Here is a 25,243-nt window from a genome sequence, read left to right as displayed (position 1 = left end):
TTTCAGACATTTTAGCCTGACAGAGTAGAAATGCCATCATTTTGAACATGTCAATTTTGAGGCATGACCTATATCGCCACCTATACTCTGTTTAGGCCCATGCTTTCTGAGAAGCGTAAGTCTAGTCTCTAGTTTCAGTGTGCCACAGTAGATCAAAATTGACCAAAATTAGCTGTGGCCAAATCAGCCACAGAATGTCTGCCTAATAGACAGTCAGCCCACCCTTGCCAGAAAGCCATGGATGTGTGTGCATGGCGCCAAGCTCGCGTGTGTAAAGGACCTGAGGAGTTGGTGAGAATTTTGGAGTGCGCACGGACTGTGGAGTAGAAATGTAACGGTAACATGAAAATTTCATATCACGATTATCGTGACCAAAACTATCACGGTATTGTTAAAATGTGCTGAAAATGTACAAAGAGTACTATATTTGAATATAAAGTGATGGATGGTTGTCACTAGGCTTGCTGCGATAGTCGGTTTTCCTGGTTTTACAAGGTGTTCGGCCACACAATTTTCTCTTACATTTCTTGTGAAACTGAAAAGAAATACAAAAACATTTATTTAACATACATTAGTCAGTGAATACAATTCAGTTTACAATGCAATCTTTTAAGCTATATACACTAAGCACACTGCGCCGTTCAAAATAATCAAACAGCAAAAAACTCTCCAAACACAATCACAAAAGATTACAAACTAGAAAGATGAACAACAAACTCACAAGCCAAGCTTCTTCCAGGTTTTACACAAACAATGATTCAATGTGCGTTCTTCACTCTGCCGAACTAAAATGGCTACAGCATGCATAAACACTACAAATCAAATAAATTTTTGTCTTTCAAAGTGTACTTTGGCTCGATCTAAGCCAAACAGCACCATCTAGTGGACTATAAACATATTGTTAAACATAATATAACATTATTATGCCTTTTAATGTCATTGTTTTTGGACTTATGAGTTTGCCATCGAACACGGTAACAAACTGTAGGGTCCTCTTTGTGTGTGGCACAGACCAAGTCCATAGGTTAATGTTCCATTGATTTATGGACACAAGAAATATGTGCAACAGTTGTCAATTCACCAACATGTAAATAGTTTGGCCAATTCCTTATTGCTTATAACCCTAGAGAAAGGCATGTATCCCACACTTATGTACCACAGTTCAAGTCAATCAGACCTACGGTTCATGAGGAGAAGATTTTTGTAGTTTTGGACAAATTTTCCAAAATGTCTAAATCATGGTGGACTTTATGGGTCCCAATGGCATTTTTGTTCCCCATGAGAAATAAGGCATCTATACCAATTTTCAGACATTTTGGACTTACGGGGCACACAGACAATCACGTAGATTTTGGGGTGGCCTGTAGCACCAGCTATGGGCTCATGTGGGCCATTTGTGGTGTGGGAGTTACTCGTGGCCTGTTGTATCAAGGTGCCAAATTTCAAAACTTTTTATCATTCAGATTAGGGCTGCACGATTATGGAAAAAATTGTCGATTATTTATCACGATTGCTGCTTTCACCTCCATGTTGTGTTACATTCCTGCTAGTGTACAAATCTTTGCATCAAATTAGACTGAGCCTTAACTGGCATCATCTCGCAAATAGCAAAATATAAATAAAATTGTACACAAAATATAGGATAAGTAAACATTAAAAAAGAGAAAACTTGAGCTGGTCAATTATGACAGAATTTAGGAACATAGAGTGAGCCACGACAAATTAATTTACCTTCTGATAAACTAAATTTAATATTTTCAGTTAATTTTACAGACTGTATGCAGAAAAAAACCGTTAACCTGTTCCACCTTGTAAACAAATACAATAAACATCAATGTACAGTGTTTGAAGTCTGCTCCTCTTAAATATATTTAAAGCTACACTATTAGACATTTTCCACTGTCATGGTTCTGGGCGGGAGTCAGTTCTCGAACTGCTCTGTGTATATTGTGTATATATCTGAATCATCTCATATAGGAGGTGATTGGGTGAGTTAATTTACCCGTCAGATGCAAAGCGCTTTACTTTAATGGTGTTCATTAAGGTTGCACTGATCAGGAGTTTTAAGACTGAAACCGATCCAGATACCAATCCTTTTTTATTTAAGCTTTAATCAGAAGGTCTGTCATAAACATTTAAATGTAAGCTTTCTGCTCACTGTTAATGGAGTTAAAATAAAAGCAATGAGAAATACTGTTGGTTAATTTTATTTATATTTAATTAATTTATTATAATATCTATTTTTAATATTAAATTATTTATTTATAACTAAGCACATTTTCTGTCTTTACATTTTATTATTTTCTGTTTTTTTTTTTTGTTTGTTTATCAGTTGTTCCTTTTAGATCGGTACCCCAGTACAGTGTTGCGATGTCTGCTGATAATATTGTGTTTTTGAGGGGGATTAAATCAAAACTGGTGCTGGCTTTTCTAGTGATATCTGGCAACCTTAAGTTTAATTAAGTGAATACGCTATGTATTAGAGTTAGTGACGAGCGTGGAGGAGAGTAGCAGCGTACTCCTTCTGAACCGTTGCTACTCTTGATTATGATTGGTGAGGAATTATTTAATAAAGAAGTTTGAATTAAACCCACTTTGTAACGTTAGCATTATTATTAATTTACTCCGCGTGAAGCCGCTGTGTCTACACGAGCAGGTGCAACTTCAGGACATTTTGCGGGATCAATAAAAGATGCCGGTTGTGAGATCGGAGAGTTGAGAGAAGCAGATGATGTAGAGTTACTCTCGTCATCATAATGGCTTCTCTGCAGTTTTTCCACACTTGTTCAGTTGACTGAGGAGATGAAAAGCAGTGTGAAAGTAACTGTTGCGCGGTGTAGGTGCATTTTGGACTTCCTGTAGTTTTTATCCCGATTGTATTATACAACTCCGTACAGGTCACTCGAACCGGCGCGAATAAATATTTATTCACAGTCGCACAAAGTACCCTTCAGTCACAAATGAGAGTGAAATGGTCGCACTGTAGAGCCCCGAGTTATCCTCTGTAGTGCCATTTAGCATCGTGCTAGCTAGTGTCATGATTTACCCTCACCCAAGCGCTGGAGCTCGCAGAGAAACTCAGTTTCGGGTTTTGGCATTACGAAATGACGTCATCCCTGCGTCGCCCTATGTGATTGGCTGTAAGTGTAGGAAGCGCTTGATTTGAGTGGAGAAAACAGCGGAGTTTTCTATGAGCGGAGGACGAACTTTAAACGTCAATATCGCAGTCGATCATGTTCATTTAATCGTGGGCATTCAAAATCGTAATAACGATCGATATTCGATTAATTGTGCAGCCCTAATTCAGATCTTGAGTTATTGGGCACTTTAGGGAGATAAGGAGAATAATAATAATAATAATAAGGAAGAAGAAGAAGCAGAAGCAGAAAAAGAATAAGACGACCAACAATAACAATAGGTTTCCTCCTGACAGAGGAATCTTAACAGCAGCTGCAAGCAGCAATTAAGGGGCCGAGCACAAAGCAGCTAAATGAGGAGCTAAACAAGCATGACAGAGAGCATCAAGACCAACTGATTTTAGGCAAAACGGTTGAGAAGTCATAAATACAATCAATTGTTATATGATTTCATTGCTTATTATGTTTGACTAACAGGTGTCACTGTCACTAGTTTGATGTGGTGTGGTCAGGGTGGGGTCAGGGTTTGGTCTATTAAAAAGCTTTTGGCTGGCATGGTCTGAAGATGATCTGAACCGAATTTGGTGAAAATCGGGCCAGGGGTCGAGGAGGAGTTCAACGAAATTCAAAATGGCAGACAGCACATTCGATTGACTATGGCATAATCGGTATCATTCTTCTCGGCATGACTCACAGAAACTATCAAGACCACTTTTAATAAAACAGGCAAAATTATTCAAAAGCTATTAGCATTTTTTAAAATGTTATTATCCTTTTTTGTCTCAAAACATCTTGAATACTTTCAGGGCATGGTTCAGATGACGCATACTAAGTTTTGGAATGATACGTCAATGCGTTCGTAAAATATAGCGCGTTACTGCGAAATTTTAAACGGCTGTCATGGGAAATTTGGCTACCAATCAATTCAGTATGCAGTACCGAATCTAATGAGACAATTCTCGTGATTTTTGGTTAATCTGTTCAGAAGTTATAAGCAAAATTATCCATTTTTCATATCTCATGACCACTTGGTGGCGCTGTGCCAAAACTATGCAGTTAGCCTCAGGTCATGCTTGTGATGACAGTTACCAAGTTTCATCTTAATATGCCAAACTGCTGCGAAGATACACCCTCATGTCCACTTTGGTGTGCTCTTCGTCAAACTCGTTGATGCGCTATGCGAGAACAGTTGGGTCTATCAAAAGACTTTTGATAACTTTAGATGATCGGATTCAATTTTGGTGAAAATCGGACAGACTGCCTTGGAGGAGTTTGAAAAAGTAGGTTTTTCTGAAAATTCAAAATGGAGGAAAATTAGGTACACATGGTTTCGATCGAATTGTCTTGAGCCAAGGAATCAGAGGAAAAAATAAATTGAGATAGACTTGAAAATTGCTCAGGTTAAAGGCGACAGTCCTCCATCTTTGTGACAAATTTCATAACTTCCCGAAAACAGTTCTATGGCCGTCACAGACTAAAGAGCAGAAGAAGAAGAAGACGACGAAGAAGAATCTGACCTCTCAGTTATAATTTTCTAAACACTTTTACAAAATTTTGAAATCACAGAACCTCACAGTTGACTTACAATCTATCAGGAACCCAGCGTATAGAGGCTGAGTGAATGTGGCGTGGACTCTGTGGAGGAGCTTCATCGTGTCAGAGATGCTGTAGAAGGACAGAGTTCCTGCACTGTGATCCACATACACTCCAATTCTGGAGGACGCTGGACCACAGAGCTTAGTCTCAATGTTGTTGTGCCGGAAAAAGACAGAGGAAGAAGAACACGCCAGACTCCAGGACTGACTGTTGCATCCAAATCCACACTCCTCAGCCCGTCCTTTCCTTCTGATCTCTTTATATGAGACTGATATGGACACACCACCGCTCCACTCCACCTCCCAGTAACAGCGTTCACTCACACTCTCCTTACACAACACCTGAAACCAGCATTCAAATCTCTCTGGATCATCGAAGTAATGCTGATTTTTGTTACTGCGTGTCACCGCTCTGTTCTTCTCAGACAGAATGAGGTACGGATTTACGGTGTTGGGATCCAGAGTCAGATTACGGAAATCTAAAACAACAAGATGTCCACAGGTTAGATATTAATCACAGGATTTATAATAAGTGTGTGTATATTAGTAAGAGTAAATGTGTGTTCTTCTATCACACACAGTGTATTGTATGAATTTTGTATGTCGTGTCTGTGTGTGTGTAAACGTGTGGGTGTAAAGGTGTCTCTATGTGTGTATTACCAAGAGTAAATGTGTCTTTCTCTTACATACAAATGTATGAATGTACTGTATGAATGTGTGTTGTGTGTGTTTTACACCTACACTGCAGAAAATCTTCTGCACGCTTTGGTTGTGAGGGTAAAATAATCTGAACTGCTGAAACTGTGGAGACAGAGACAAAATGGAGATGGAAAAATGACGTGCAAAGAGTTTAAAACTTGAAAATTAATTTTATATACGGGTCATTAGATCTAGAATTCCGTCCACTCTAAATTTTATGTTACTATCATTACAGTTGTTTATAGGCAGCACATTAATTTAGAACGGTGATTAAACTAACTGGAACTACCTGTGCATTTATATCTGTGCATATACATGCACCCCTTCCAGCCAATCAGAATCGAGTATTCAGACAAACCATGGGATAAGTGATTTTATTCAGTCTTGTTCCTGCTTACTTCTTATTTCTGTTTTATGAATTTTATGGCTCTCTTTACTGTGATACAGAACAAATGTTTGCTTGTTTACCTTGTGGACGGATTTTGGTGAATTCCTCCTCACACATTTCCTCAAGTTGTTTTTTCAGATCTGAGAGAGATTTCCTCACTCCATCAAATGAGAGATGTTGATTGACAGTGAAGCTGGGCGAGTTCTCAGATCCAGGAGAAACACAGAGAGACGGGAATCTCTACAGAGAGGAAACACATAACAGAGAAGGAGAAAAGTGTAGGAGAGGAACGAATGAATCTCAGACTGAATCAGACCAAACACACACTTGTGATCTCAGACAGGAACATTGATCGTTGCTGTAATGAGCTTTTAGGAGGAAACTTTGTGAGGAACAGCGCCCACTGTAGATCAGACAGTGAGTGTTACCTGGAGGAAGTGGATGTGATCGTGTGTGTGTGAAAGCTGCTCCAGCTCAGTGATTCTCCTCTTAAGATCAGCAATCTCCTGCTCCAGTTGCTTCAGGAGTCGTTCAGCTCGACTCAGTTCAGCTTTCTCCTGAGCTCTGATCAACTCCTTCACCTCCGAGCGCTTTTTCTCCATGGAGCTGATCAGCCCAGTAAAGATCTTCTCACTCTCATCTACTGCTGCCTGTGAACGCAACTGTTACACACACACGAAAATGTTTAGAAAGAGTCTCCCTCTAGACATCCGTGTGTGTGTGTGTGTGTGTGTGTGTGTGTGTGTGTGTGTACTCCTCACCTTAATAGTGTCCACAGTCTGTCTCAGCTCCTGAACCTTCTCCTGCTTCTCCTGGATCCTCTGCTGGGATTTCATCTGCTCCTCCTTTAGCTCATTCTGAGACCAAATAAAATACATTTTAAATACATTTAATCATGTTCTACAGAATTATAGTAATATAAGTAAATGTACTAAAAATTGTAAGTGTAATTAACTGAAAATAGAAACATTGCCTCTAGAAGTAAATAAAGTAAAAAGAGACCCAAAATAAAGCAAGTTCTATGTTCATATTTTTTTAGAACTTATTAAATGAGGCGTTTGGGTTTGTGTGAAAAAGGCAGCTGGCAGAAAAAACAATATCATGTGTGTTACAGAAACATTATCATAATCCATCCATATATCCATATATTCTCCGTACTGAAATACACCATGAATCCACTGACATTAAGAAAGATAAAGTTTTTACTTTATTACCTCTTGACCATTAAATGTGTTTATGAAATAACTAAAGGTGATGAAAGGCCATGCCTAAACACTAGCTGTTCCCAGTGAACACAGTGTCACACTACACAGACACACAGCTCAAGACTCATTCCTGAGCTTGGGTTACTGTCTGTGGGAAATTTCACATGTTACATGGTTGTGTGGGTTTCCTTCAGGTTCTCTGGTTTCCTCCCCTTCACAAAAACATGTGGGCAGGTGGATTGAGTACACTAAATCGACCCTAGGTGAGAATGAGTGTGTGAATGTGTGTGTATGGTGCCCTGAGATGGCGTGGCTTCCCACCCCGGGTGAATTCTCCTGCTTTTTACCCAGTTACCATGAGAGGCTCCAGATCCACCTCAACCCAGCCCAGGACAGATATATCCAGACCAAGCTGTGAGATCTGGGAAATGATCTGAGATGTGCAAGTATGACTTGTAGCTCTTTGGGCCTGATTATCGCAGAACCTGGCCAGAACTCCAGCTCAGTTCTCAGAGTTCTTTTTATAGTTCCACAATCCCTTCTTATGGCATTTAGTTGAGGGTGTAATATGTACTTTTTAGGTCATGAGACCAAAAAAGCAAAAGCAAAAGCAAATCAGACCTTAAACCTGTGTTACATGTTCCAGTTGTATTATGCCATATGTAGTATATTAGAAAACCAACACCATAATAACAATGCCGAAGATATTTAACACGGTCATGTGAACACTAACTGTAAAATAAAAATGTGAAAGAATGTTGTTAGGTGCTGGTTGTATAAAGCAGTGTTTCCCCAACTGCGGTGCCGTGGCACTCCCTGGGGTGCCATCTGATGAGAGCAGGGGTGCCATGTAAAAATCCTTCAAACATTTCTAAAATGCTAAAAAGTGTAGAAAACATTTAATATTTAGGATAAATATCTGATGTCTGAAATAATAATAAGACAGACACACAACAATACAAAATTATATATAAAAATAATAATTCCCTCCCGCTCGACCCCCCTCGCTGACCTGTCAGCAGCACGTCAACACCAGTATGCGTAACGCATGTGTGTTTTTTATCCTAATAACTAGCAGGTGATGATGCATGTGTAGTGCAAAAAGACAGATTTCTTAAAAGAAACGCTCCAGATGCTTCTGGACCATCAACTTCATCCTCATGAAGTCCTTCATCCTCAGTCTCAGAAGACTTATTTAGACTTTCGCCTGGTTCCGCACCGCAAGCCTCCACTGACTGTGCGCGCACCTCCCCAAACGGACGAGGCGTTTATACTTGACACTATATTACTAATATTAATAATTACTATACTAATATTCTCTGAAACTAAGGGGGGGGGGCGACTCGGAGTAATCATCCTAGAAACCAACAGCAAGTAGCTGAGAGAAGTAGTAGTTTGTCGGCACAACCATAGCAACGCTTACAAACATGGCGTCTCATGTGGAGTTGCTGAATTCTGAGGACGAATTGTTGTGTTTGTTGTTTACGATGGTTTTTCAATAAACTTGAAATACATTAAAACCCACAGTTTGGGGGGGAAAAAGAGCAAACAATCCTAGAAAACCCAGTAAACCTTGATTATCACTTGTCACATTACAACTAAATACAGCTACAAATATGAGAACATGCATAAAACTAAACTGAACAACTTCAATTTTTTAAAATGCATTTCATCAAGATTTTTGCTTTCATTAAATAGACTTAGTATTTATTGTAGGCTCATTTTTATAAATGTTCGCAATTACTGTAGACGTAAGCAAAAAAGTGGGAGCTCCCTGCAAATGTCATTTCTCACATTGACAAAATCAGGTGATTATGTTCACCCATCAGTGCAAATGTCTATGAATAAAGATAAAAGAATGAGATTTAATCACTGTCTGAAGGTGTAGTGTAGTGACTGTGTTTATTTGTGAAGATATTGATGAATGAAAATATGGTGCACCATGGTGCCAAAAAAAAAAAAGAGAGGGAAAAAAAAAAAAAAAAAAAAAAACTGTCCCTGCATTTTGTGCAAGAGTCACCTCGAATTTATTCATTTCCGGATCCGGCGCCGCGCGACAAGTTACCAAAAAAAAAAAAAAATGCCGCACAAACCTCCACACAGAATGAGGTCTCGCGCTCTCTCGTGCAATTGCGGACGGTTCGAGTTTAAACCAAGCTTAAATTTATTTATTTAGATTTAAACTAAAAAAAAAAAGTTTGGAAAACGCTGCTCTAAAGTACACTGACTGATCTGACTTGTTTTTACACTTTTTTCTAGGCTACAAAAGACCCTCAGTGAGTGTCATATAACCAATCAAATCAACCGAATAGAAATTAGACTATAATCAGTATTAGTATAAACTGACTCAGAAAAGAATAATTATGTCCAGTTCTCACCTGTTTTTTAGTTCTTTCTTTTTCAGCTTGAACAATATCATGACCTTTGTGTTCATCCATCATGCACGAGTAACAGATGAGGCTTTGGTCAGTACGACAGTAGACGTCAATCAGTTTGTCGTGCTGAGAGCAGATCTTCTCCTGGAGCTCTGCACAGGGTTCAGCTAACTTGTGCTTCTTAAATGCAGGAGCCTGATAGTGAGGTTTAAGATGATCTTCACAATAGGAAGCCCGACACTCCATACAGGTATTAACGGCTTTGCGTTTTCTCCCAATGCAGGAATCACACTCCACATCTCCAGGTCCAGCGTAACAGTGAGCAGGAGAAACAGCTTGGGGTGCAGCTTCCTTCAGGAGCTTCACCTTCTCAGCCAGCATGTTGTTCCTGCGCAGAACAGACGGTGAAGAGAAAGTCTCTCTACACTGGGGACAGCTGTAGACGCCCTTCACGTCCTCCTGATTCCAGAAGCCATTAATACACACCTTACAGAAACTGCGGCCACAGGGAATAGTTACAGGATCCTCCAGGAGATCCAGACACACCGGACAGGTGAAGAGATTTACTGAAATATTGGCCATTTTCCTGCACTCGGACACTGCGGGAGAGACTGAGTTTTCCACGTTTCGCTTTCTCTAAAATGAGCGTCCAGGTGTTCCGGAAAGTTCACGTCCCCCTTTTCAACTTCAGTACGCATGCGCGAAATCATACATGCTCGCGCGTAACGGGGCGGGGCTACATGTGTCGCTCCGCCCATAACCGGTCTCATTGGATAGAAGCAATGTAAAGATAAAGACGGCGACCGCTCAGCATGTTCTCGTCAGAGCTCGTGAGGACTCTGGTTCTGATTGGACTCTATACACTGTCGCTTCCGCTTTTAGTCTCATTGGCTAGTACAACTTTTCGACGCTGCACTGGAAGTGTTTTTTGCCTAACGTTTCAATGGGCGCTGTCAGCATGGGTTTTTACGCTCACTGCTGCAAGATCTTCCACAGATTATTGTGATTATGATGAAGTTGGCGTCTGTCATTCCCTTTAGTAAGAAGGATTTTATTATTATTATTATTGTGTGTGTGTCGTTTTTGTCACACAACCTTAAGTTTTGTTGCAGACACAAATAAACTGTATTGCACTGCACAATAAATAGTCTGTGTTATTATTATAGGCTACTCATCTCAATTACTCCTGAGAAGTGCACCTATCAAAGTAGTTTCATTCAGCAAGTCTGAGAAAAGTGGTTTGTTACATAATATTGTCTCTTTACTAGTATGCAAAAATACTGGGGACTGGGGGTGCTGTGCTTGAGACTGGGGGAAGAATTCAAGGATGAGATGCGAGGAGAGAAGAATCAAAGCAAGTCGAATGGAATATCCTCACTCTCTCTAAGCGATATCAATTAATGATGACTATGCTCAGCTGGATGACCTCACTGCACTTCCGGGATCTGCTGCTATGTTGTTGGAGTTTGGTTAATAACACCATTCTTAATATAGCTAAATGCACTGAGAGTATGTGAAATTCAACAATGAATTAATCAACAATACATCATTTATCGCATCGTTTGTGCAGCTTTTCATATCCAAACATACAAGGATTAATAAATTACAATCCTCATTCTAAGCATATTATTATTTCATTATATTTCACACAAAATTCCATCAATCATCAAAGGACGTTTTGTTTGAGATTGTGGCAGATGTAAAGCAGGAGGGGAATTTATACGTGTGCCAGGTTTTGACAAGAAGAAACACTTCAATATGATACACCTGTGTCTCCTCGCCTCCTCGCGGTGCAAATAGAGAATTGATATGTCCTTCAAGATGGTCAACGTCAATCAATTTCGGGGTCACGGGCTGAAGGACGAAGGAGCAGGGTAAATGAAGAAGCATCAATTTGAGTATTGGAGAAGCACCCCGGAAGTAACTGCCGGTTATTCCTGCAGCGTTCACGCGCTCTGTCACTGGTCAGTTTTACTGGCAGTTCAGGGACAGAAACGGATGGGGAGAATTTATATCTGCTTTAAAGTACCAAATACATTTGCAGAAAACCAACCATTCTGATAGAAAACGGCAGACGATAGAAAACTCTTGAACTCTGACATGTTAAATAATTTGACGTCACTAGTTAGCTTTCTAAGCTAGGAGAAACCTGTCATGTTAGCATGTTTGCTAACTTCAGTGAATTAGCATCACAATTCAAAGTGCCTGATTTTTATTAGCTGTTTAAACCTAAAAACATCTTATTACAAAACAGGACAGGATCATTGCTTGTAGTTTGTCAAAGTATCTATTAATAAATATTTACTCACAGTTTTTGTTATCTACAGCTATTAGCTGTTTTTATATTTATTATTTTTTTAAATTATTTTATAATTTATATATAAATTTATTTATATAAATTTTTATATATTTATATTTATTTTTATATTTTTGTCTTTTTCTCTTGTTAAATATTCATCCAGAAATCATATTGACTCAAAGATTTTATATTGAAATGCTTCATAAATCTTAATTTTCCTGTAGTAAAATATGTAATGATCTCTGACGATGTATTATTGATCTCTCTATTGTAAAATATTACTTATTTCTTCACAAATCCTAATTTTTCTATAGTAACCTCTCTCTCGCTATATTATATATATATATATATATATATATATATATATATATATATATATATATATATATATATCTGTTTTTGGAAAATTTATCAGCTAATAAAACAGGTTAATATCTAATCATGTTTCGGAAAAAATAGAAATAAAACGTTTTCACTTTCCTTATTCTGAATGGTTTGTGGAGTCGCATGTATTCAGGGAAATAAGATTTCTGTTACATAAAGCAGATTTGTCCGATTATTATTGATGTTTATTTCTTGATGCTTACACCAGCAGGCTTTTACACTGGGATCTGAAATCAGATGTGTGCTGACCACTGTGTTTTGTGTGTTTGTGACGTTCAGTACCTGAGAGTGGTAGAAGATGAGTTCCCAGCCGTATCAGTGAGCAGGACTGAACCCTGCACAAACACCGGGGATCCAAAACCAAGCAGACCACCACAGGTCTCACACACACACGTACAAAAAAACATCTGAGTTTACACCCAGTTTCATTTATTTATATCACAGAATCACCGTGAATCACTTCTAATAAATTAGTAATTGAGTGATAATCAATTATATTTTATAAATATAATAATAATTATATTTTTTAATTATGTATTTGTAAAGTTTTTTTTTTATAGTAAAACACTACAACGAGCCATGAAGGTGAAGATAAAATGCTGCATTCCACTTGAGGTTGCAACTTGTAATTTCCAACCTCCAACCAGTAAAAGTCCTGACCGTGAGAAGGAATGTGTACACTTCTGATGAATTAAAATGTATATCAGGGTACATTGCATGTTTTTCTGTTTCTAACAAAAACAAAATGATGAGAACTGATCCCTGGCGTCATTACAGTAGATGAGAACCAAAAATGAGAAAGACAATACGGGTCTAGGGCCTCCTAGACTCTAGGAGGAGCTTAGAGGAGTTTGAAAAAGTAGGTTTTTAACAAAACTAAAAATGGCGGACAGCAAGTTCAATCGACTATGGCAGGGGTCGGGAACCTTTTTGGCTGAGAGAGCCATGAACGCCACATATTTTAAAATGTAATTCCGTGAGAGCCATACAATATGTTTAAAACTAAACACAAGTAAATGTGTGCATTTTATGTAAGACCAACACTTTTAAAGTACAATAAGTCTCTGAATTCTTTTTAAAACGTTATGCTGTTGCTAACCAATGATGAATAAAGTACTTCTTACCATTAATCCGACTTCTGGTGCTGCATGGTTTTGCTGATGGCTTTGTAGTCTGGTTGATACGTGGTGAGGTTAAGCTTCATGCAGGCGTTGAGACTTCCATCCGTTAAACGTGATCGTAGGTTGATCTTAATGTTCTTTAGATGTGAGAAAGACTGCTCACATGCATACGTAGAGCCAAACATTGTCAGTACAGCAATACTCACACGCTGCAGTATGTGGTATGTGACGGGAAGCACGTTCCAAGTTTTGACGATCAGCTGGTCCGCGGGTTGAAGTTTTTTCATTTCTCCCCACTTGTGTTTGCTCGCCAACTCTGCTTGCTGTCGTGCAAGTCTTTCCAAATCTTCATTCAGTGACTTGAACTTATTCACCCACATGTCTGAGGCCTTCAGGTCAGCAGCTTGTAGCTCAAAATCTCTGACGGAGACACCGGAGATGTAACTCTGGTCGGCGCTGTCCACTGCACACTCATGTGGATGGGTGATGAAATTAAAAAGACGAGTGAGCTTACGAAATTCTCCAAAGCGCGCTTTGAATGACTGCAGGAGATTAGATGTGAAGCCCGCTATGTAGTACGGCGTGTGTCGAAGTGCCGCTTTATATTTGACCGTTTCATCGATGCAATTTTATCATTGCATATTAGACACACTGCAGAACCTGCTCTCTTCACAAAGGCGAATTCCTCTGTCCATTCGGTACTCATCTTTTTTTCTTTTAGACATCTTATTCGATAAAAGGGTTTCTGCAATTAGCTAGCTGACTACTTGATTAAAAGGAGGGAAGTTTACTTCCTGACCTCACAACGACCCGTGTACGTTACGCATTATCCAATAAAAATTTGGTGTTGTCCCGGAGGACAGCTGTGATTGGCTCCAGCCACCCTCAACCATGAACATGAGCGGTAGGAAATGAATGGATTGAAATACATGAGAATGTTTTATATTTTTAACGTTTTTTTTTTTTTATTGAAGATTTGTCTGCGAGCCAGATGCAGCCATTAAAAGAGCCACATCTGACTCGCGAGCCATAGGTTCCCGACCCCTGGACTATGGCATAATTGGTACCATTGTTCTCATCATGACTCATGGAATCAAGACCACTTTCATTACAATAGGAAAATTATTCAAAAGCTATTAGCATTTTAAAAAATTTCATTATACTTTATATACATATACCTTCAGGGCATGGTTCCGATGACACATACCAAGTTTCGTAACGATAAGCAAATGCGTTCGTAAAATATAGCATTTTACTACAATATTCAAAATGGCCTACATTTTTCGGTACTGTTCAACTCGGATTGCAGTACCGAATCTAATGAGAAGGGTTTCTGCAATTAGCTAGCTGACTACTTGATTAAAAGGAGAGAAGTTTACTTCCTGACCTCACAACGACCCGTGTACGTTACGTATTATCCAATAAAAATTTGGTGTTGTCCCGGAGGACAGCTGTGATTGGCTCCAGCCACCCGCAACCATGAACATGAGCGGTAGGAAATGAATGGATTGAAATACATGAGAATGTTTTATATTTTTAACGTTTTTTTTTTTTTTTTTTTAAAGATTTGTCTGCGAGCCAGATGCAGCCATTAAAAGAGCCACATCTGGCTTGCGAGCGATAGGTTCCCGATCCCTGGACTATGGCATAATTGGTACCATTGTTCTCATCATGACTCATGGAATCAAGACCACTTTCATTACAATAGGAAAATTATTCAAAAGCTATTAGCATTTTTAAAAAATTCATTATACTTTATATACATATACCTTCAGGGCATGGTTCCGATGACACATACCAAGTTTCGTAACGATAAGCCAATGCGTTCGTAAAATATAGCATTTTACTACAAAATTCAAAATGGCCTACATTTTTCGGTACTGTTCAACTCGGATTGCAGTACCGAATCTAATGAGAAGTCTTGTGATTTCTGGTCAACCTGTTCAGAAGCAAAATTTTCAATTTTCTTATCTCATGACCACTGGGTGGCGCTGCACCGAAACTGTGCAGGTACCCTCAGGTCATGCTTGTGATGACAGTTACCAAGTTTCGTCTTAATATGCCAAACTGTTGTGGAGATACACTCTCATGTCCATTTTGGTGTGCTCTTCGTCGAACTTGTTGATACGCTATATGAGAACAGTTGGGTCTATCAAAAGGCTTTTGATAACTTTTTTCCAACATGGTCTGAAGATGATCAGATTCAATTTTGGTAGAATTGGACAAACCACCTAGGAGGAGTTTGAAAAAGTAGGTTTTTCGAAAATTCGAAATGACGGAAAATGACGTCTTGCAGCACAATTGCATCGTCTTGAGCAGAAGGAAATAGAATTTTGTTTCTAGCCCTTACAGTTGAAAAGTTATTAGCATAAATGTGAGTGCACATTTGAGCTGTTGGTGGTGCTAGAGGATTTGAGAGAGACTCTAAAATTGCTCTGGTTAATGGTGAGACAGTCCTCTATCTGTGTGCCAGATTTCATAACTTTCCCGCAAGCTGTTCTTTGGGCAAGAAGAAGAATAAAGAACACTAACGAAAACAATATGTGCCTACGCACCTTTAGTGCTTGGCCCATAATAATAATAATAATAATAATAATAATAATAATAATAATAATATGTGTAACTATTACCCTTTCTGCACACAAAAGTGCCATTCTAACTCAGGCAGAAATTAAATCTGATGACAGAGTTATAATTTTACTAACACAAACATTTCATTTCGAATCACATAATCTCACAGTCAAGTTATAATCTAGCCAGAACCCAGCGTATAGAGGCTGAGTGAATGTGGTGTGGACTCTGTGGAGGAGCTTCATCGTGTTAGAGACGCTGTAGAAGGACAGAGTTCCTGCACTGTGATCCACATACACTCCTATTCTGGAGGACGCTGGACCTCGGAGCTCAGTCTCAACGTTGTTGTGGCGGAAAGAGACAGAGGAAGAAGAACACTCCAGACTCCAGGACTGACTGTTGTATCCAAACAAACACTCATCACCCTCTCCTTTCCTCCTGATCTCTATATACGAGACTGATATGTACAAACCACCAAAACTGCTCCACTCCACCTCCCAGTAACAGCGTCCACACACACTCTCCTTACACAACACCTGAGACCAGGTGTCAAATCTCTCCGGTTGATCAGAGTATGGCTGATCTGTCCTGCTGCGCTTCACCACTCTGTTCTTCTCAGACAGAATGAGTTGATGATGTGCCGTGTTGGGATCCAGAGTCAGATAACAGAAATCTAAAACAATAAAATGTCCACAGGTTAGATGTTAATCACAGGATTTATAATAAGTGTGTGTGTGTGTGTGTGTGTGTGTGTGTGTGTGTGTGTGTGTGTGTTTTAGTGTTTGGAATGTGATAAGGAATTTGATATGTATATTTCATTTTGTAAACAAATTCAAGACAATGTTAAACCTATTTAACAACAAGGTGATAAATAATTATATAACTCAATATGAATAATTTGTTTATGTAATATTTAAACTATTTTATTAATATCTGAAATGTGTACCTTTTGTAATTATGTATGTTGTCATATCACAGCAAACCAGTGACTACATTTCACATCCTGCACCTCAGCCTACAAACATGGCTGCCATGCACAGCAATTCCCAAAACATTCACCTTCATTCTAATCACACCTGCATCCAATCTCACACACTCACTCCACAGTATAAAGAGACTGTTTTCAAACAAAGTCTTTGCGAAGTATTGAATGTATTCACCATTTCAAGCCTTTGTTTGTATTTCGTTTCATGGGTTTTGATCTTGCATCTAGTCTCTCGTTTTGTGTTTTGCCTTGCCTAGTTTATACCCGTTTACTGATCGCCTGACCTTTTGCTTGTTTTTGGACCACGCTTTTGATTACCGATTTGGATTTGTCTGCCTGCATCTCTTTAATAAAGCTCTTTTCTACAATTGCATAACTGTTTTGTTACATACTGTCTTGATTGAGTCAAATCCAGCGAGAAAAGAGACGCTCATTAGTTAAATATGTATAAAGGTATAAAGGCATAATAAGCAAAGGTTTCAGCCCACACCTTTCTTGGGTATTATGTATATTTTTGATTTATTATGAAAAATTGTCTGTGAGGACTGAACTAAATACAGAGTGTGTGTGTGTGTGTGTGTGTGTGTGTGTGTGTGTGTGTGTCCTACATTGCAGGAAATCTTCTCTGCTCTCTGGTTCTGAGGGTAAAATCATCTGAACTGCTGCAGCTGTGGAGACAGAGACAAAATGGAGATGGAAAAATGACGTAGAAACAGTTTAAAGCATGAAAATTAAAAATTATATTAATTTAAATTACATTAGATTAGACTCCTAGAAACGTCTCCATGGAGTTTTACTGGATTTAGAGCTTTATCAAGTTATTGGTCAAAAATGTCCCAACACTGTGCAGCATTTGAATGTAAGAATCAGCGACACCACAAAACCTTAAACCATGAGAACAAGCAAACACTTTTCCCAGTTGAAGCTCTGACAATATGTGTGTTTTATTTTCTCATGGACTTTATGTAGGAATTAAGGCCTCAGTTCTTATGTAATCTTCATAATATTTGTTATGACAAATGTTTGCTTGTTTACCTTGTTGACGGATTTTGTTGAATTCCTCCTCACACATTTCCTCGACTCGTTGTTTCAGATCTGAGAGAGATTTCCTCACTCCATCAAATGAGAGATGTTGATTGACAGTGAAGCTGGGTGAGTCCTCAGATCCAGGAGAAACACAGAGAGACGGGAAACTCTACAGAGAGGAAACACATAATAGAGAAGGAGAAAAGTGTAGGTGAGGACCGAATGAATCTCAGACTGAATCAGACCAAACACACACTTGTGATCTCAGACAGAAACATTTATTGGTGCTGTAATGAGCTTTTAGGAGGAAACTTTGTGAGGAACAGCGCCCTCTGTAGATCAGACAGTGAGTGTTACCTGGAGGAAGTGGATGTGATCCTGTGTGTGTGAAAGCTGCTCCAGCTCAGTGACTCTCCTCTTAAGATCAGCAATCTCCTGCTCCAGTTGCTTCAGGAGTTGTTCAGTTCGACTCAGTTCAGCTTTCTCCTGAGCTCTGATCAGCTCCTTCACCTCCGAGCGCTTTTTCTCCATGGAGCTGATCAGCTCAGTAAAGATCTTCTCACTCTCATCTACTGCTGCTTGTGAACGCCTCTATTAAACACACAAAAAAAAGTTTAGAAAAAGTCTCCCTCTAGATGTCCCTTTTGTGTGTGTTCACTCCTCACCTTAATAGTGCCCACAGTCTGTTTCAGCTCCTGAACCTTCTCCTGCTTCTCCTGGATCCTCTGCTGGGATTTCATCTGCTCCTCCTTTACCTCATTCTGAGACCAAATAAAATTTAAATACATTTAATCATGTTCTACAGAATTATAGTAATACACGTAAATTTACTAAAAATTGTAAATGTAATTAACTGAAAACTAGAAACATAGTAAATAAAGTAAAACGAGACTCAAGTAAGTTCTATATTCATATTTTTTCAGCACTTATTAAATAGTGAGTTTGGTTTTGTGTGAAAATGGTAGCTGGCAGAAATAACAATATCAATATGACTTGTAGCTCTTTGGTCCTGATTATCGCAGAACCTGGCCAGAACTCCAGCTCAGTTCTTTTTATAGTTACACAATCACTTCATATGGCCGGTATATTTAGTTGAGGGTGTAGTTGGTATTTGCAAATTAAACCTGTTTCACATGTTCCAGTAGTATTGTGCCATATGTAGTGTGTGTGCATGTAGAAATCTAAACTAAATATAAACATGTCTAAAATAAAGTATGTATATAAATGCCAACACTGTAATAACAATGCTGAAGATATTTAACATGCTCATGTGAACTCTTTAGCTGTAAAATGAAGAATGTTGTTGGGTGTTTCCTGTTTTAAGTACACTGACTGGTCTGACCTGTTTCACACTTCTTTACAAGAAACCCATTAAGCTTTAATAAAAAATGACTTCACAATTGATTCAGAAAAGAATAATGATGTCCAGTTCTCACCTGTTTTTTAGTTCTATCTGCTTTAGCTGCAACTGTATCATGGCCTTGGTGCTGATCCATCGTACCCAAGTAACAGATGAAGCTTTGGTCAGTACAACAGTAGATCTCGAGGAGTTTGTCGTGCTGAGAGCAGATCTTCTCCTGGAGCTTTGCACAGGCTTCAACTAACTTGTGCTTCTTAAAGGCAGGAGACTGAAAGTGAGGTTTAAGATGATCTTCACAATAGGAGGCCAGACACACCAGACAGGACTTGACGGCTTTGTGTTTTCTCCCGGTGCAGGAATCACACTCCACATCTCCAGGTCCAGCGTAACAGTGAGCGAGAGAAGCAGCTTGGAGTTCAGTCTTCACATTTTTCTCCACCACTTCAGCCAGCATGTTGTTCCTGCGTAGAACAGGCCTTGGAGTGAAAGTCTCTCTACACTGGGGGCAGCTGTAGACACCCTTCACATCCTCCTGGTCCCAGAAGCCATTAATACACACCTTACAGTAATTGTGACCACAGGGAGTAGTCACTGGATCCTTCAGCAGATCCAGACACACTGGACAGATGAACTGATCCTGATCTACTGAAATGCCAGCCTTGGCCATCTTCTTGTATTCACACGCTGACAGACAGAGACTCTGAGTTCTTATTGAGTTTTGTTTTCTCTGAAATGAACTTTCTGGTTGTGTGTGTGTTATAGTGTGACAGAGAGGGCGTAGGCGTGGCTTTAAGGTGAGAGGAAGTTCATGCTTTAAAGGAAAAATGTTGACACACAACAGGTGAGAGAGTTTTTTTGATGTAAAGGAATTTCTCTGTGATTTTAAGAGTCAGATTACTTGAAATGTATTTTCTTCTTCACTGTGTATTGAATGTGGATTTATATCATCACTGAAATATTAAACTGACATTATTCATTCCCTTTACTTCAGGGTTGTCCAATCTTATCCGGAAAGTTGGTCCAGCAGTCGGTGTGGGTGTAGGTTTTCATTCCAAACAACCAGAAGACACACATGATAGTCTATTAAAAGTTAAGATCAACTGATTAAACAGGTGGAATCAGGTGTGGCTCCTGCTTGACTGGAATGAAAACCTGCACCCACACCGGGCCTTTGTGGATAAGACTGAACAGCCCTATTTTACTTTCATTATGTCTTCATATATGTGATGCTACAAGCTTGACGTTTCCTCTCTGCAGAGCCTCTGTCAGGTTGATTTGGGAGTGTCAGTGTACCTCTGTGTTCAATTCTCACTAGATATGTTAAATTGGATTTCATGTCCAGGCTCTGGGCCATTCAAAATTGTTCACAGACTCGTTTCAATTCATTGTCTTGTATGTGTTTTGGGTCATATTAGAAGGTATAAACAAAATTCTGAAGACTTTTGAACAAGTTTTCCTCAAGGATGTCTCTGAACATGTCTTGATGAACCTCCCAGTCCTTGATGCTGGAAATCATCCAACATCATGATTCTACCACCACCAAGCTTCAGATTAGAAATTAAACTGGCCAGGTGATTAGCACTGACTAGTTTATTCTAGATAGATAGATAGATAGACATTTAAATCACGCTAGCTGTGTGGTAAAAATGTATTAGTCTACATATAAAACCAATTTTACCGCTGTGTCATTTTCACTTTATTCTCTTAATCTTCATTTTTAATTTATTTTTATGTGGCACTAAAAAACCGTCATAATGTATGTAATTATTTATACAAAAATGTAATAATAATAATAATAATAATAATAATGAAAATAATAATAATAATAACGTAGAACTGTTACAGTTTCTGCACACAAAAGTGCAAGAAGTGGGAGAAAATAAATCTAACACCTCAGTTATAATTTTGCTAAAAACTTTTACCAACATTTCATTTCAGATCACAGAACCTCACAGTCGAGTCATAACGCCACATACAGAACCCAGCGTATAGAGGCTGAGTGAATGTGGTGTGGAATCTGTGGAGGAGCTTCATCGTGTCAGAGATGCTGTAGAAGGACAGAGTTCCTGCACTGTGATCCACATACACTCCTATTCTGGAGGACGCTGGAACTTGGAGCTCAGTGTTAATTTTATTGTGAAAGAAATAGACAGAAGAAGAAGAACACTGCAGACTCCAGGACTGACTGTTGTATCCAAACAAACACTCATAACCCTGCCCTTTCCTGCTGATCTCTTTATAGGAGACTGATATGGACACAAAATTGCTCCATTCCACCTCCCAGTAACAGCGTCCACACACACTCTCCTTACACAACACCTGAGACCAGGTGTCAAATCTCTCCGGTTGATCAGAGTATGGCTGATCTGTCCTGTTGTGTGTCACCGCTCTGTTCTTCTCAGACAGAATGAGTTGATGATGTGCCGTGTTGGGATCCAGAGTCAGATAACAGAAATCTAAAACAATAAAATGTCCACAGGTTAGATATTAATCACAGGATTTATAATGTGTGTGTGTGTGTGTGTGTGTGTGTGTGTGTGTGTGTGTGCGTGCGTGTGTGTGTGTGTGTGTGTGTGTTTTAGCAGGAGGAAATAAAACGATAAGGAATGTGATGAGGAATTCAAAATGTATATTTCGTTTTGTAAATCCAAGACAATGTTTAACAACAAGGTGATAATTATATAACTCAATATGAATCATTTGTTTATGTAATATTTTAACTAGTTTATTAATATCTGAAATGTGTACCTTTGTATTTATGTATGTACATTTTGGAAAATGTTTTATGTAATTGTTTTGTTTATCTTGTATGAATTCAATCCAGTGAGAAAAGAGACGCTCATTAGATAAGTATGGATAAAGGTTAGGCAAAGGTTTCAGCCCTTTTTTTGGTTATTATGTATATTTATGATTTATTATGAAAAATTGTCTGTGAGGACCAAAATAAATAAATGTTATGGTATGGAAATATGTGTTGCTCTCACACACAGTGTATGAATGGCTAGTACAACTTTTCGATGCTGCACTGGAAGTGTTTTTTGCCTAACGTTTCAATGGGTGCTGTCAGCATGGGTTTTTACGCTCACTGCTGCAAGATCTTCCACAGATTATTGTGATTATGATGAAGTTGGCATCTGTCATTCCCTTTAGTAAGAAGGATTTTATTATTATTATTATTATTATTATTATTATTATTATTATTATTATTGTGTGTGTGTCGTTTTTGTCACACAACCTTAAGTTTTGTTGCAGACACAAATAAACTGTATTGCACTGCACAATAAATAGTCTGTGTTATTATTATAGGCTACTCATCTCAATTACTCCTGAGAAGTGCACCTATCAAAGTAGTTTCATTCAGCAAGTCTGAGAAAAGTGGTTTGTTACATAATATACTGTCTCTTTACTAGTATGCAAAAATACTGGGGACTGGGGGCGCTCTGCTTGGGACTAGGGGAAGAATTCAAGGATGAGATGCGAGGAGAGAAGAATCAAAGCAAGTCGAATGGAATATCCTCACTCTCTCTAAGCGATATCAATTAATGATGACTATGCTCAGCTGGATGACCTCACTGCACATCCGGGATCTGCTGCTATGTTGTTGGAGTTTGGTTAATAACACCATTCTTAATATAGCTAAATGCACTGAGAGTATGTGAAATTCAACAATGAATTAATCAACAATACATCATTTATCACATCGTTTGTGCAGCTTTTCATATCCAAACATACAAGGATTAATAAATTACAATCCTCATTCTAAGCATATTATTATTTCATTATATTTCACACAAAATTCCATCAATCATCAAAGGACGTTTTGTTTGAGATTGTGGCAGATGTAAAGCAGGAGGGGAATTTATACGTGTGCCAGGTTTTGACAAGAAGAAACACTTCAATATGATACACCTGTGTCTCCTCGCCTCCTCGCGGTGCAAATAGAGAATTGATATGTCCTTCAAGATGGTCAACGTCAATCAATTTCCGGGTCACAGGCTGAAGGACGAAGGAGCAGGGTAAATGAAGAAGCATCAATTTGAGTATTGGAGAAGCACCCCGGAAGTAACTGCCGGTTATTCCTGCAGCGTTCACGCGCTCTGTCACTGGTCAGTTTTACTGGCAGTTCAGGGACAGAAACGGATGGGGAGAATTTATATCTGCTTTAAAGTACCAAAAACATTTGCAGAAAACCAACCGTTCTGATAGAAAACGGCAGACGATAGAAAACCCTTGAACTCTGACATGTTAAATAATTTGACGTCACTAGTTAGCTTTCTAAGCTAGGAGAAACCTGTCATGTTAGCATGTTTGCTAACTTCAGTGAATTAGCATCACAATTCAAAGTGCCTGATTTTTATTAGCTGTTTAAACCTAAAAATATCTTATTACAAAACAGGACAGGATCATTGCTTGTAGTTTGTCAAAGTATGTAGGAATAAATATTTACTAACAGTTTTTGTTATCTACAGCTATTAGCTGTTTTTATATTTATCCTAAATGTCTTTTTTCTCTTGTTAAATATTCATCCAGAAATCATATTAACTCAAAGATTTTATATTGAAATGTTTCATAAATCTTAATTTTCCTGTAGTAAAATATATCTAATGATCTCTGACGAGGTATTATTGATCTCTCTATTGTAAAATATAACTTATTTCTTCACAAATCCTAATTTTTCTATAGTAACCTCTCTCTCGCTATATATATGTCTGTTTTTGGAAAATTTATCAGCTAATAAAACAGGTTAATATCTAATCATGTTTCGGAAAAAATAGAAATAAAACGTTTTCACTTTCCTTATTCTGAATCGTTTGTGGAGTCGCGTGTATTCAGGGAAATAAGATTTCTGTTACATAAAGCAGATTTGTCCGATTATTATTGATGTTTATTTCTTGATGCTTACACCAGCAGGCTTTTACACTGGGATCTGAAATCAGATGTGTTCCGACCACTGTGTTTTGTGTGTTTGTGACGTTCAGTACCTGAGAGTGGTAGAAGATGAGTTCCCAGCCGTATCAGTGAGCAGGACTGAACCCTGCACAAACACCGGGGATCCAAAACCAAGCAGACCACCACAGGTCTCACACACACACGTACAAAAAAACATCTGAGTTTACACCCAGTTTCATTTATTTATATCACAGAATCACCGTGAATCACTTCTAATAAATTAGTAATTGAGTGATAATCAATTATATTTTATAAATATAATAATAATTATATTTTTTAATTATGTATTTGTAAAGTTGTTTTTTTTTATAGTAAACACTACAACGAGCCATGAAGGTGAAGATAAAATGCTGCATTCCACTTGAGGTTGCAACTTGTAATTTCCAACCTCCAACCAGTAAAAGTCCTAACCGTGAGAGGGAATGTGTACACTTCTGATTAATTAAAATGTATATCAGGGTACATTGCATGTTTTTCTGTTTCTAACAAAAACAAAATGATGAGAACTGATCCCTGGCGTCATTACAGTAGATGAGAACCAAAAATGAGAAAGACAATACGGGTCTAGGGCCTCCTAGACTCTAGGAGGAGCTTAGAGGAGTTTGAAAAAGTAGGTTTTTAACAAAACTAAAAATGGCGGACAGCACGTTCAATCGACTATGGCAGGGGTCGGGAACCTTTTTGGCTGAGAGAGCCATGAACGCCACATATTTTAAAATGTAATTCCGTGAGAGCCATACAATATGTTTAAAACTAAACACAAGTAAATGTGTGCATTTTATGTAAGACCAACACTTTTAAAGTACAATAAGTCTCTGAATTATTTTTAAAACGTTATGCTGTTGCTAACCAATGATGAATAAAGTACTTCTTACCATTAATCCGACTTCTGGTGCTGCATGGTTTTGCTGATGGCTTTGTAGTCTGGTTGATACGTGGTGAGGTTAAGCTTCATGCAGGCGTTGAGACTTCCATCCGTTAAACGTGATCGTAGGTTGATCTTAATGTTCTTTAGATGTGAGAAAGACTGCTCACATGCATACGTAGAGCCAAACATTGTCAGTACAGCAATACTCACACGCTGCAGTATGTGGTATGTGACGGGAAGCACGTTCCAAGTTTTGACGATCAGCTGGTCCGCGGGTTGA

The 25,243-nt window shown here is 38.6% G+C and overlaps 3 protein-coding genes and 1 long non-coding RNA gene across 6 annotated transcripts in view; 1 reads left to right on the top strand and 3 right to left on the bottom strand.

The window, feature by feature from the left end:
• The window catches only part of LOC108278127 (E3 ubiquitin-protein ligase TRIM16), a 10,176-nt gene extending 155 nt beyond the window's left edge, over positions 1-10,021 (bottom strand). The window contains exons 1-7 of one of the 3 annotated variants that reach the window (XM_053687345.1): positions 9,403-9,981; positions 6,581-6,676; positions 6,248-6,481; positions 5,900-6,059; positions 5,474-5,533; positions 4,723-5,211; positions 1-535 (exon numbers count right to left, since the gene is read on the bottom strand). The exon at positions 1-535 is cut by the window's left edge and continues 155 nt beyond it. In XM_053687345.1, coding sequence (XP_053543320.1) covers positions 519-535; positions 4,723-5,211; positions 5,474-5,533; positions 5,900-6,059; positions 6,248-6,481; positions 6,581-6,676; positions 9,403-9,981 — 1,635 coding nt within the window. In that variant the 3' untranslated portion in view covers positions 1-518. The other 2 variants (XM_047161446.2, XM_017491308.3) reach the window with 2 other exon arrangements.
• LOC108278154 (uncharacterized) lies at positions 9,310-12,737 on the top strand. Its single transcript, XR_006983976.2, has 3 exons — positions 9,310-9,489; positions 9,683-10,438; positions 12,362-12,737. It is a non-coding gene; the product is annotated as an uncharacterized LOC108278154 (long non-coding RNA).
• Positions 12,738-14,899: 2,162 nt separating this feature from the next.
• On the bottom strand, positions 14,900-19,855 carry LOC108278120 (tripartite motif-containing protein 16-like protein). Its single transcript, XM_017491300.3, has 6 exons — positions 19,222-19,855; positions 18,451-18,546; positions 18,143-18,376; positions 17,795-17,954; positions 17,368-17,427; positions 14,900-16,447 (listed from the first exon to the last, which is right to left on the bottom strand). Exons 1-6 carry the CDS (start codon positions 19,810-19,812, stop codon positions 15,918-15,920), a joined length of 1,671 nt encoding a protein of 556 aa, XP_017346789.2. The 5' UTR covers positions 19,813-19,855; the 3' UTR covers positions 14,900-15,917.
• Positions 19,856-20,983: 1,128 nt separating this feature from the next.
• LOC108278132 (stonustoxin subunit beta) lies at positions 20,984-24,275 on the bottom strand (the record flags this gene model as incomplete). The annotated part of the gene is made up of 2 exons (XM_053687526.1): positions 20,984-21,601; positions 24,128-24,275. Coding segments are annotated over 2 exons (675 nt in total), but the record flags the coding sequence as incomplete, so codon positions are not given.
• Positions 24,276-25,243: the final 968 nt, after the last annotated feature.

The sequence above is a fragment of the Ictalurus punctatus genome, chromosome 17 (genome assembly GCF_001660625.3).
Source record: "Ictalurus punctatus breed USDA103 chromosome 17, Coco_2.0, whole genome shotgun sequence".
In the NCBI taxonomy this organism is placed as follows: Eukaryota; Metazoa; Chordata; class Actinopteri; order Siluriformes; family Ictaluridae; genus Ictalurus; species Ictalurus punctatus.
Note: the sequence above shows the minus strand (reverse complement) of the source record. Positions and strands in the feature narration are given on the sequence as shown.

What these genes read in the sequence shown, in the direction of transcription:
- LOC108278120 (XM_017491300.3), bottom strand. Translation starts at nt 19,812, where the DNA reads ATGGCCAAGGCTGGCATTTCAGTAGATCAGGATCAGTTCATCTGTCCA. An exon ending in ATCACATCCACTTCCTCCAG is followed by an intron (nt 17,955 to 18,142) that starts GTAACACTCACT and finishes TCCTCTCTGTAG; the next exon opens with AGTTTCCCGTCTCTCTGTGT. An exon ending in CAGAGAAGATTTCCTGCAAT is followed by an intron (nt 16,448 to 17,367) that starts GTAGGACACACA and finishes TTATTGTTTTAG; the next exon opens with ATTTCTGTTATCTGACTCTG.